Source organism: Heterodontus francisci, chromosome 14 (assembly GCF_036365525.1).
Source record: "Heterodontus francisci isolate sHetFra1 chromosome 14, sHetFra1.hap1, whole genome shotgun sequence".
Taxonomy (NCBI): domain Eukaryota; kingdom Metazoa; phylum Chordata; class Chondrichthyes; order Heterodontiformes; family Heterodontidae; genus Heterodontus; species Heterodontus francisci.
In genome coordinates this window covers 70704328-70717667 of record NC_090384.1, presented here as the reverse complement: position 1 = coordinate 70717667, position 13340 = coordinate 70704328, and the positions used below count along the sequence as shown (strand labels likewise).

General features: G+C 44.2%; 1 protein-coding gene across 3 annotated transcripts in view; it reads right to left on the bottom strand.

The window, feature by feature from the left end:
- nat10 (N-acetyltransferase 10) overlaps positions 1 to 13340 on the bottom strand; it is a 91129-nt gene that overhangs the window by 44585 nt on the left and 33204 nt on the right. For all 3 annotated transcript variants that reach the window (XM_068046429.1, XM_068046428.1, XM_068046430.1), the window contains exons 13-17: positions 12403 to 12527; positions 6607 to 6757; positions 5534 to 5630; positions 5059 to 5175; positions 2895 to 2996 (exon numbers count right to left, since the gene is read on the bottom strand). In XM_068046429.1, coding sequence (XP_067902530.1) covers positions 2895 to 2996; positions 5059 to 5175; positions 5534 to 5630; positions 6607 to 6757; positions 12403 to 12527 — 592 coding nt within the window. The remainder of the gene's footprint in view (positions 1 to 2894; positions 2997 to 5058; positions 5176 to 5533; positions 5631 to 6606; positions 6758 to 12402; positions 12528 to 13340) is intronic.

Sequence of the window (13340 nt, the reverse complement as noted above, 5' to 3'; positions counted from 1 at the left end):
ATGGAGCATTTCTGATGTCCTGTCCCATGATGTTTGTTTTCTTGAGGCCAAATTCGTTGCAGGCAGCCGCAATCCTGTCGATGAGTCTCTGCAGACGCTCTTCAGTGTGAGATGTTAATGCAGCATAGTCAGCAAAGAGGAGTTCCCTGATGAGGACTTTCCGTACTTTGGTCTTCGCTCTTAGACGGGCAAGGTTGAACAACCTGCCACCTGATCTTGTGTGGAGGAAAATTCCTTCTTCTGAAGACTTGAATGCATGTGACAGCAATCGGGAGAAGATCCCAAACAGTGTAGGTGCGAGAACATAGCCCTGTTTCACACCACTCAGGATAGGAAAAAAAAGGGTCTGATGAGGCGCCGCTATGCTGAATTCTGCCTTTCATATTGTCATGGAATGAGATGATGATACTTAGTAGCTTTGGTGGACATCCGATCTTCAAGTAGTCTGAAGAGACCACGTCTGCTGAGATCTCAAAGGCTTTGGTGAGATTAATGAAAGCAACGTAGAGGGGCATCTATTGTTCACGGCATTTCTCCTGTAGCTGGCGAAAGGAGAACAGCATGTCAATGGTCGATCTCTCTGCTCGAAAGCCACACTGTGCCTCAGGGTAGACACGCTCAGCCAGCTTCTGGAGCCTGTTTAAAGCGACTCGAGTGAAGACTTTCCCCACGATGCTGAGCAGGGAGATTCCATAGTTGTTGCAGTCACCCTTGCTCTTCTAGAGGGTGATGATATTGGCATCACGCATATCCTGTGGTACTGCTCCCTCGTCCCAGCACAGGCAAAGCAGTTCATAGAGTGCTGAAAGTATAGCAGGCTTGGCACTCTTGATTATTTCAGGGGTAATGCCATCCTTCCCAGGGGCTTTTCCGCTGGCTTGAGAATCAATGGCATCACTGAGTTCCGATTTTGTTGGCTGTATGTCCATCTCATCCATGACTGGCAGAGACTGGGCTGCATTGAGGGCGGTCTCAGTGACATTTTCCCTGGAGTACAGTTCTAGGTAGTGCTCCACCCAGCGGTCCATTTGCTTGCGTTGGTCAGTGATTGTGTCCCCTGATTTAGATTTGAGGGGGGCGATCTTCTTGATGGTTGGCCCAAAAGCTCTCTTAATGCCATCATACATTCCTCTGATGTTTCCAGTGTCAGAGGGCAGCTGACTATGACTGCATAGGTGTTGCCAGTGGTCATTTGCTGTAGCGCCTGGCTGTTCTTTGTGCAGTACTTCTGGCTACTTTAAGTGCTACGGATGTTAACTTGCTGGGGGCCTTCTTGTAGTTCCGCAGTGCAATGCGCTTAGCGGCAATGACAGGTTCCAGCTCTTCAAAGTGAGATTGAAACTAGTCTGCATTCTGCTTCACACGTTTGCCATAGGTGGTCATTGCTGAATCATAGATGGCGTCTCTGATGTGGGCCCACTTGGTCTCTGCATCCCCTGTAGGAGTGTTTTGAAGGGCTTTTTCAAGTGAATTTAGAAACTTATGTAACAGCTGTGGACAAGAAATTCTGCTAGTGCTGATGCGCAGGCGGCCCTTCTGCTTGGAGTGATGCAGTTTCTTTGGTTCGAGTCTAACCTTGCTGCACACCATGGAGTGGTCGGTGTCGCAGCCCTCACTGTGGAAGCTGCGTGTGATTTGAAAGCTGTTTAAAGAGGCTCGCTTGTAACGATGAGGTCCAGCTGGTGCCAACGATGTGATCTTGGGTGCCTCCAAGAAACCTGGTGACAGAGTTTAGTATGAAAGAACGAGTTGGTGACGCAGAGGTTATGATAGGTACACAACTCAAGCAGTCTCTGTCCATTCTCATTCATCCTTCCAATGCCATAGTGCCCAAGGCAGGAGGGCCATGAGTCATGGTCAGCCCCAACCCTAGCATTAAAGTCCCCCAGCAGGAACAGATGTTCGGTATTGGGGATGCTACTAATGATATTATGGAGTTCCTCGTAGAACTGGTCTTTAGCTTCAGGTGGGGAGCAGAGTGTTGGAGCATAGATGCTGAGTAGGTGTAGTGGACCAGAGGCGGTGAGCAGTCGGATGGACAGTATGCGTTCCGAGCCATTTGAGGGTGGCTCTATCATGCTGAGTCAAGAGTTTCTGATGGCGAAGCCCACTCCATGCTGTCTTGGTTCTTCAGGGTCCCTACCCTGCCAGAAGAAGGTGTAGTCTTGCTCTCTTAGAGATCCGCTCGCAGGGAGGCGTGGCTCCTGAAGTTGCAATGTCCACATTGAGTCTACTGAGCTCGCTGTTAATGATGGCGGTCTTCCGAGAATCGTTGATTTGTTCAAGTATATCACAATATATATCACAATCCAAAGTGCAACAAAGGTTCACCAGACTGATTCCTGGGATGAGGGGATTGTCCTCTGAGGAAATTGATTATACTCGGCCTATATCCCTAGAGTTCAGAAGAAAGGTGATTTTATTGAAACATATACAATTCTTAGGGGTTTGCCAAGATAGATGCTGGATGTCTCCCTTGTCCGGGGAGTCTGCAACTAGGGGGTCAGAGTCTCAGAATAAGGAGTTGGCAATTTAGGACTGTGATGAGAAGAACTCTATTCACTCACAGTTGCAAACCTTTGGAATTCACTCACCCAAAGAGCTGTGGATGCTCAGTCATCTATATTCAAGACAGAGAGTTTAACAGGCCTTTGGGTACGAAGGGAATCAAGGAATGTGAACATGGTATGGGAAGATATAACTGAAGTAGATCAGCCATGGTCGTACTAAATGGCCTATGCCTACTACTATTTATGCTCTTAAGCTCCTAATATTTGGACTTTCCTGCATAGTCATCCATGACACAAAATTGTGTGAATCTTCACATCAAGTCTTCTGCAGTCTGTCAAATGGAACAGTCAAGCACTAGAGATACACAGTGTCCACCATCTTACCTGCTCTGACACAGTCCAGGGAATGAGATCTCCAAATGCTTTCTTCCCACGGGAGAGGCTGTTCATTACAGACTGACGAGAGATCTCTCCCTCAAGCGACACCTGGTGAAGGCAAAGAAAAAATTGACTTGTACTTCCAGTGTTAGTACATAATAAGGATCTTTGAAGAAAGTGGGATTTGTAGCATCTCTCACAATACCAACATTCACTCCACTTCAGGTGCACTACAGCATCGAACTGTAAGCTATATTAAGATGCAGTGCCCTTCGGTAAGTCATTGTTTCCTTAATGCTTTGAAAGCCCAAATCACAGTACAATCATAGAAAATTTACAGCACAGAAAAAGGCCATTTGGCCCATTGTATCTACGACGACCAGAAAATGAGCGACCGAGCCTAATTCCACTTTCCAGCATTTGGTCCGTAGCCCTGCAGATCCAAGTGCAGGTGCATATCCATATCCAGACACCTTTCAAATGAGTTGAAAGTTTCTGCCTCTACGATACTTTCAGGCAGTGTATTCCAGACCCCCACCACCCTCTGGGTGAAAAAAACTTTTCCTCATCTGCCCTCTAATCTTTCTACCAATCACTTTAAATCTATGCCCCTAGTCACTGACCTCTCTGCTAATGTAAATAGGCCCTTCACATCCACTCTATCCAAGTCCCTCACAATCTGTACATTTCAATCAGATCTCCGCTCAGTCTTCTCTGTTCCAAGGAGAACAACCCGAGCCTATCCGATCTTTCTGCATAGCTGCATTTTTCATTATTTGTATTTTACATGGTAGATGAAAGAAGGCATGTCAGAGAGATAAGCAGACCAGACCAGATTGCCAACTATATCTGCAGGCCAGGTGTACCTGACAATACCAATGGGAAAGTGACTCCACAGGTATGTTACAGCATATTATTAAGTGTACAGATGCAGGGAGGCATTTACAGATCTGTTCCATCTGCTGCAAGGATCACCTGCAGACAACCTGCACCATAGACGAAGCACTGTCAGTGGAACACAAGTGCATGCTTCATTCATGTCCTTAAAGTCTAGTATAAGCTATACAGACTTCCCACAGGTGAATGTAAGTGAATATTCAGTTACCATACCGCTGAATGAAGTCTGCCTGCATTATTAGCACATCTTTGATGTAAAGAAACATCCTAAGGTGTATGAAAATGCACAAGGAACTGGAGCATTAACCCAGTAAGCATAAGCCAACTACTGCAACTCATTTTGCTCTCAACTAGCACCAAGTATGACAGCTGCCTAATTTTAAGGGACTGCTGTATTTCCAAAAGTACAAAGACCAGCTGTAAGTACACAAGGAGAGTAATGTTTCGTCCAACCTCTTATACAGTTACACGTCCAATTAACTTTTAAAAAAGGATTCCAATCCTATACCACACCATCTCTTGACCATATATTAATTTATATCCCTATATATACAGCTTTAAGTAACCACATCCCACCAGGCAACATCAACAACTCTTAAAAGTATCTTCTCTCCCTCCCCACTAAACTCCCAGTGCAAGGCCGAACACAGGTGAGAGTTTGCCTGTGTAAACCTGAATAGGGTAAATCATCTGATCACAGACAATCGTGTGAAGTTGACACTTGACCAAAAAACTAGGACTGGAATGTTCCCCTTTCTATTGTTTATGGCTTCTCAAACTATGACTGTGGTAATATTAATTTGCACTGATGTCCACTAAGAAATGGATAAAAATGGTACAAAGTTATTTCATTTACAACCCTTCAGCATCCAGAAAGACAGACCTTTATTACTGCTTGTTTCAAAGTGAAGTTGAGCTGAAGAACATTCGAGAAAATACACTGCCTGCCTCTGTGACGCTATCCTTTTGACTAAAAAGAAACAACTGAGGTCAAATTGCAGAGTGATATTGGTGTACAAATGTTTAATACCTTCGTAATGGAGACATGAGCTTAATATAATCTCATATAAAAGATGCCCACGCAAGGGTGCTATCATATTATAATTTCACCCCAAGTATGCCAGATAGCTTAATTGATACAGAAAAGGACTGAAATGGAAGAAAGAATGGTCTACAAATCTGGCCATGCATATAAAACAAATATGTTGCAGAATTTGGTTGGATAATCTTCATCTGGAAGCATACTTTATCAGTGACCCTCAGATTACATTACCTGAATGACAGCAAGTATTTCTGGCAGCGAATTCTGGGTAGGCTGCACCGGGGGGAGCAGGCAGAAAAGCTGGTGAGCAGGAGCATCAGAAAGTAACTGAAGGTCATTCGGGGTGTTCTGTGAAGAATTGAAAAAAGGCCTTTTTAAAAAAAAAACTCAATATCTTTCACAGCTATGGGCTCATAGGCAATGAAGAATTAACAGGTGCCTTGAATATAGAGGAACATTCCACAGTGCTCAACTCCTGGCAACCTCTTTTCAAGCATATACATTCTTCAGTATTCATCTAGATATTCTAAACATTTATGAATTAAAGTACAGAATATTTATGCTTCACAGTACTTTTTAGAAGAAACAAGCCAAATAAGTTACAACAGGTGAACAGCTTCTGCAAATGCATTTTAAAGTATAGTTCTTCCAAGCAAAGCTGGTCATCATAAGAGTTAGAACATTAATTTGTAACACAGAGCCTCACCTTGTAATGGGATGCCACATACAGAGACATCATTCTATGCAGGAAGGCCTCAGATGCTTTGTGGTAACAAAATAGTGTGTCTCTGTTCACACAGTAGCTGTAGTAGCAGTTAAGGTTGGAAACTGTGATCAAAACAGTTTTATTAACAGTAAAACCTGTCCCAGTGACTGCCCAAGGATCTACATCTGGGTGTTCCAACTACAGTGGTGGCCCACGAAGGCAAAAAGTCACGAGAGAAACCAACACACAATGTATGCTAAATCAATTCTATCTACATTTATAATACTCGGTGGATTACCCTGTCTGAATTTAATGCACCTGAATGTTTGAAAAGGATAGTTCTTAGTGGTGTCACCTCACTGGGGGATAAATCATAAATCAGATCAAGTCATGCTACTAACCATAGTTTCCATAGATATAAGCAAATGAACAAGAACATTGATTTAACTTTGTACGTGGCCCATGCTACTCCAAGGTGTGTATCCAAATGGGCCAAGACAACAACGCAGACAATGTACCTAGTTTTAAGACAAAATCTCAAACCTGAAATTTCTCTGTTTAACAATGCAATAGTTAAAGCCTTTCCTACAACCTCTTGCATGAGAGGGGAATTATTGACAAAATACAGGCATTTCTCAGGATTACAGTATGTTACAAGACTTTAACATTTTGGTAAAAATCCCTAACGATTTAAGCAATTAGTGTAGACTGCAGGAGCATTTCTATACGAGATCCAAAAATGGTTCTGGGCTGGGATATTTATTTGTAGGCCATACCCAAAATATAATTTTCCTGTGTGTACCCTAGAATATCCATGTCTCTTCTAAGTCAAAATTTTAGAATGGTAAGCATTATATCTCTGACCCCAAGAATTTCTTTCAGATCTCTACAGATATAACACTCAGTAACTTGGGCTCAAACCCAGGAGAAGTAGACACATTTAAATGCATTACAGAGCAACTTGAGAACATGAATCCCAGAGATTATCATTCTGATTAGTCATGAAGTTCTAACTAATTAACAAGGTTCCTCAGTACTTCTAGCTATAAAAATATATATAAGATGGTGGATACAGATCACACATCTCTGGAAGTGGGCAGCCTGAGATGATTCGAGGAATGTTCAGACAGTCTAAGCACAGTAGATCATTTAGCCACTTTTCTACTGGGTCGCCAGGAGCATACCGAATTGCCTCATGTAAAGAAACTTCATGCAGGGATCGTACTGTCAACAAATAAAAATGGATTAGTTAATACATTAGCACCTCATCACACAAAAAATGTTACATGTACTATATTCTCCTTAGCACCTTGAAAAGGAAATTCAAGCTATCCAGCAATTCCAGTTCTGGGCTGTCTGCACTTCAATGTACCACCCAAACACAACATGATTTAGCTCAAGAAAAGAGCAGCTGATGAATGTCTATCTTGCCCCACTACAAATGCACGTGATAATCACAACACTGCACCGCAGTGGCTGTGGTTATGCTGCACGGTAGAATGTGCCACAGCGATAGAAAAGATCATATGCCTGGGGAGGCAGTGGTGTAGTGGTATTGTCACTGGACTAGTAAACCCAGAGACCCCAGGTATTGATCTGGGGACATGGTTCAAATCCCACCATGGCAGATAGTGGAATCTGAAATCAATTAATAAAAATCCAGAATTAAAAGCTAGTCTAGTCTAATTAGATTAGAGATACAGCACTGAAACAGGCCCTTCGGCCCACCGAGTCTGTGCCGAACATCAACCACCCATTTATACTAATCCTACACTAATCCCATATTCCTACCAAACATCCCCACCTGTTCCTATATTTCCCTACCACCTACCTATACTAGTGACAATTTATAATGGCCAATTTACCTATCAACCTGCAAGTCTTTTGGCTTGTGGGAGGAAATCGGAGCACCCGGAGAAAACCCACGCAGACACAGGGAGAACTTGCAAACTCCACACAGGCAGTACCAGGAATCGAACCCGGGTCCCTGGAGCTGCGAGGCTGCGGTGCTAACCACTGCGCCACTGTGCCGCCCCAAATGAGGGCCATGAAACCATTGTTGATTGTTTTAAAAACCCATCTGGTTCACTAATGTCCTTTAGGGATCAAAATCTGCTGTCCTTACCTGGTCTGGCCTACATGTGACTCCAGACCCACAGCAATGTGGTTAACTCTTAAATGCCCTCTGAAATGGCCTAGCAAGCCACTCAGTTTATTTAACCGCTACAAAGTAAATAATGAAACCGGATGGACCAGCCGGCACGGAAATGACAACAGCAAACCCAGCCCTGTTGGCCCTGCAAATTCCTTCTCGCTAACATCTGGGGGCTTGTGCCAAAGTTGGGACAGCTGTCCCACAGACTAGCCAATCAATAGCCTGACAGTCATACTCACTGAGTCATACCTCACAGACAATGCCCCAAACACCACCACCACCACCCCCAGGTATGTCCTGTCCTAGCAACAGGACAGACCCAGCAGAGGTGGCGGAACAGCAGTATACAGTCAGGAGGGAGTTGCCCTGGGAGTCCTCAACATTGACACCAGACCCCATGAGGTCTCAAGGCATCAGGTCAAACATGGGCAAGGAAACCTCCTGATTACCACTTACCGCTCTCCCTCAGCTGATAAATCAGTATTTCTCCATGTTGAACACCACTTGGAGGAAGTACTGAGGGTGGCAAGAGCGCAGAATGTACTTTGGGTGGTGGATTTCAATGTCCATCATTAAGAGTGGCTTGGTAGCACCAGTACTAACAAAGCTGGCTGAGTCCTAAAGGACATAGCTGCGAGACTGGGTCTGTGGCAGGTGGTGAGGGAACCAGGAGGGAAAGAATACTTGACCATGTCCTCACCAATCTGCCTGCTGTAGATGCATCTGTCCATGACAGTATTGGTAGGAGTGACGACCGCACAGTCCTTGTGGAGACAAAGTCCCGTCCTCACATTGAGGATACCCTCCATTGTGTTGTGTGGTACTACCACCGTGCTAAATGGGACAGATTTCTAACAAATCTAGCAACTCAAAACTGGGCATCCATGAGGCATTGTGGCCATCAGCAGCAGCAGAATTGTACTCAACCACAATCTGTAACCTCATGGCCCAGCATAACCTCCACTCTATCATTACCATCGAGCCAGGGGATCACCCATGGTTCAAGGAAGAGTCCAGGAGAGCATTCCAGGAGTAGCACCAGGCATACCTCAAAATGAGGTGTCAACCTGATAAAGCTACAAGCCAGGACTACTTGCACGCCAAACAGCATAAACAGCATGCAAGAGACAAGAGTAAGCGATCCCATAACCAACGGATCAGGTCTAAGCTCTGCAGTCCTGCCAAATCCAGTTGTGAATGGTGGTGAACAATTAATCAACTAACTGGAGGAAGTGGATCCACAAAATCACCATCCTCAATGATGGGGAGCACAGCACATCAGTGCAAAAGACAAGGCTGAAGCATTTGCAACAACCTTCAGCCAGAAGTGCCGAGTTGATGGTCCATCTCAGCCTCCCCCTGAAGTCTCCAGTATCACAGATGCCAGTCTTCGGCCAATTTGATTCACTCCACACAGTATCAGGAAACGTCTGAAGGCACGGGGTACTGCAAAGGCTATGGGCCCTGAAAACATTCCGGCAATAATACTGAAGACCTGTGCTCCAGAACATGCCGTGGCACTAGCCAAGCTGTTCCAGTACAGCTACAACACTGACATCTACCCGGCAATGTGGAAAATTGCCCAGGTATGTCCTGTACACAAAACGCAGGACAAGTCCAACCTGGCCAATTACCATCCCATCAATCTACTTTCAATCAGTAAATTGATGAAATGTGTCGTCAACAGTGCTATCAAGCAGCACCAGCCTAGCAATAACCTGCTCAGTGATGCTCAGTTTGGGTTCTGCCAGTGCCACTCAGCTCCTGACTTCATGACAGCTTTGGTTCAAACATGGACAAAAAGAGCTGAACTCCAGGAGGTGAGGTGAGAGTGACTGCTCTTGACATCAAGGCAGCATTTGACCGAGTATGGCATCAAGGAGCCCTAGCAAATCTGGAGTCAATGGGAAACAGGGGGGAAAACTCTCCGCTGGTTGGAGTCATACCTAGTGCAAAGGAAGATGGTTGTAATTGTTGGAAGTCAACCATCTCAGCTCCAGGACATCACTGCAGGAGTTCCTCAGGGTACTGTCCTAGGCCCAACCACCTTCAGCTGCTTCATCAATGACTTTCCATCAATCAAAAGGTCAGAAGTGGGGATGTTCGCTGATGATTGCACAATGTTCAGCACCATTCGCGACTCCTCAGATTCTGAAGCAGTCAGTGTAGAAACGCAGCAAGACCTGGACAATATCCAGGCTTGGGCTGATAAGTGGCAAGTAACATTCGCGCCACTCAAGTGCCAGGCAATGACCATCTCTAACGAGAGAGAATCTAACCATCTCCCCTTGACATTCAATGGCATTACGATTGCTGAATCCCCCACTAACATCCTGGGGGTTACCACTGACCAGAAACTGAACTGGAGTAGCCATATAAATACCATGGTTACAAGAGGTGGTCAGAGGCTAGGAATCCTACATGAAGTAACTCACCTCCTGACTCCTCAAAGCCTGTCCACCATCTTCAAGGCACAAGTCAGGAATGTGATGGAATACTCTCCACTTGCCTGGATGGGTGCAGCTCCAACAACACTCAAGAAGCTCGACACCATCCAGGACAAAGCAGCCCGCTTGAAGGCACCCCATCCACAAACATTCACGCCCTCCACCACCGACACACAGTGACAGCAGTGTGTAATATCTACAAGATGCGCTGTAGCAATGCACCAAGGCATCTTAGACAGCACCTTCCAAATCCATGACCTCTACCAACTAGAAGAACAAAGCAGCAGATCCATGGGAACACCACCACCTGCAAATCCCCCTCAAAGCCACACACCATCTTGACTTGGAACTATATCGCCGCTCCTTCACCGTCGCTGGGTCAAAATCCTGGAACTCCCATCCTAACAGCACTGTTGGTGTACCTACCCAACACGTACTGCAACGGTTCAAGAAGGCAGCTCACCACCACCTTCTCAAGGGCAATCAGGAATGGGCAATAAATGCTGGCCTAGCCAACGATGCCCACATCCCATGAACAAGTAAAAAAAAAAGAGGCCAGATGGAGAAATAAATATGGGAAAATATTTTACTACCAAAATAGATGTATAACTTATACAAATGGCATTTAGTATATAAAGATGAATGGATCACAGGACTGAAAGAATGAATGCCTGAAGAACTGCAATTGTACAGCAAAATGCGTGATCATTCAGGAGTAGTTAGCTTGTCATAAGAATGCACACTGAAACTCAAAAATTGGCACACTCAGAAAATAAAAAAGGTCAGGCCCACAGTTCTGTAAGAAAACCTTTACTATTAATCTGCTTACAATAAAATAGCTTTTCTACAAATATTTTAAAGCAACTCTATTTTTCTCCGAGTATTACACTGCATTTATTACCAAGATTTTTCAAAAGTATGTAATCCAGTAATTTGTTTTTACATAAATACCACAGTTAAAAACCTCTATAAAATGATTTTCACTAATAGTTATGGTGCCATTATCACACTTTATGCCATTATCACACTTTGAGAAACACAAAAAAAATTATGGTCTCTGTATATCATGACACAAGATGCAACATATCATCTTGCAGATGTGTCTTGAAAATTTAACAGAACAAACAAAAAAGAGACAAAATTTTAATTTACATGCCTTGTGGGCGCCTCAGCAGAGACTATGGCTAAGGGAGTAAACCCTAACAGAAAATCCGGAGCGGAGCCCCTAAGGCAGTCATGTGTCACCTTTGGCATGTTTCCGGCAGTTCCTGCAGTCAAACATCGTGCTCTGCACTCCTTTGGACCCCACTAGGAAGGCCGAGAGGGGGGTTTTGATGCTTGGGCAACTCACAACCTCCATACATTCCGCCCAGCATGCACCATGGACAGGTCACTCCATAGTCGCCTACAGCGACCAAAACAACACAGAAGGCAGCAGTTACGGTTTTAAGTCCAGCTCAATTGGCGTAGCGATTGGGAGCCACGGGTTGCCTTTGCCGGTGGGAGAGGTCGCTGCATCTCATTGGACAGCTACCGCCCGCCTCAAACCGGGCAGCCCCCGGTCAGAAAGGTTCTGTCCCGCCACAGTCCACCTGCTTCAATAGGTGCTTGGAGCTTAGGGTCATTGCCTGACAAGTGCACTGTAATACCGCATCAAACAGCTTTTAACCAATGACCACCTCCAGCGCTTACCCATTGTCTCTCGAGACAAGGAGGCCAAAAAGGAACTCCATAAAACACTGATTCCCAACTGAAGATCAGTATTAGATGCAATGACCATAAGAAAGGGAGAGATTACTGAATTCCCTCACCAACATTTTTCTTGCAAAAATATTCCAACACTACGGATGATACAAGAATACAAGGGCATAATACCACAAGATGTTTTTTTGCTGAAGTGAAGAAACAAAAAGGGGACAGGAGAGAAAATAAGCTAGTAGATTGAGAAATTGCCACCCATCTCAGATCCCCAAAAAAGTTTGAAATCTGACAACCCATACATTCTCTTAGCAAAGATGACCCAGCAGATCCGAAAATATGAAAAGGAGAACATTGAGATTGGGCATTTTCATTTGAGAGAGTAAATGGCATACAAACAACTTAAATACTGAATGTCAAACAAAAAGTAGAAAAATGACAAATTAGGCACTTTATACAAGGGACTGAAATAACGCAAAGATTCAAACTTTCTTATTCATGAAAAAAAATATACTGGACAGGTGACCAGAATGAACAGGTTATGAAATAAGAAAAAGTAGCTTTAATACCTGTGCTGAGTTTGGCAGTGGAAGTGGTTTTATTCTCTGCAGTCATGTTGACTTGGCTCTGATCATTTTGCTGTCGCAGCTGTTGTATCAGTTTTAAAGAGAGTGAACGACCTGTTCCTTCATATCTGAAAACGGATCGATTCCAAACTCAGGGTTAGATACTGCATTAATACTTTAAGACCATAAAGGATCTTGCTGGAGTCTATTAAAAGTTTCTCAGCCTTGCTACAGATTCCAAAATTCAAGGAATTTTTTAACAAAGCAATGTCATCCAGGACTTTGTGATTTATTACCAACTTTCAGCACAACACAACGTTGCTAAACTCCAAGACTATTCTTTGTGCTTGTCCTCTACAGTCTGCCAAATCCAAGAAACCTGACCCCAGCTTAGCCAATGTGCAGCACTATCCCGTTGCCCCCAATATTACCAAAGTCCAGGCTCCCCCTAATATTGCTAGCTCCCATTACTCCCATACAAAAGCAAAATATTACAGATGCTGGAAATCTGAAATCAAAACAGAAAATCCTAGAAAGACTCAGCAGGTCTGGCAGCATCTGTCAAACAGAAACAGAGTTAACATTTCAGGTCTGTGATCTTTTATCAAAACTGGGTAGTTAGAAAAATAATAGGTGTTGAGCAACTGAAAGGGTAGGCAGGCGGAAAAAAAGATAAGGACTGTGATAGGTGGAGGCCAGGAAAGGTTAAATGACAAAAGGTTACATGGTGGAAGGCTAAAGGGAGTGGTAATGGGATAAGTAAAGAAACAAAAGATGTATCTGGAGGAGGTGTGAATGGCAGGATCCTGAATAGGTGTCATCTGAAAGCATAGAAAAGGAAATGAGAGAGAAACGAGAGAGAGAAAAAAAAGCAATGAAACAAAATGGGGACAGAGGTTATAATCTAAAATTGTTGAAGTCAATGTTGAGCCCAGTATATT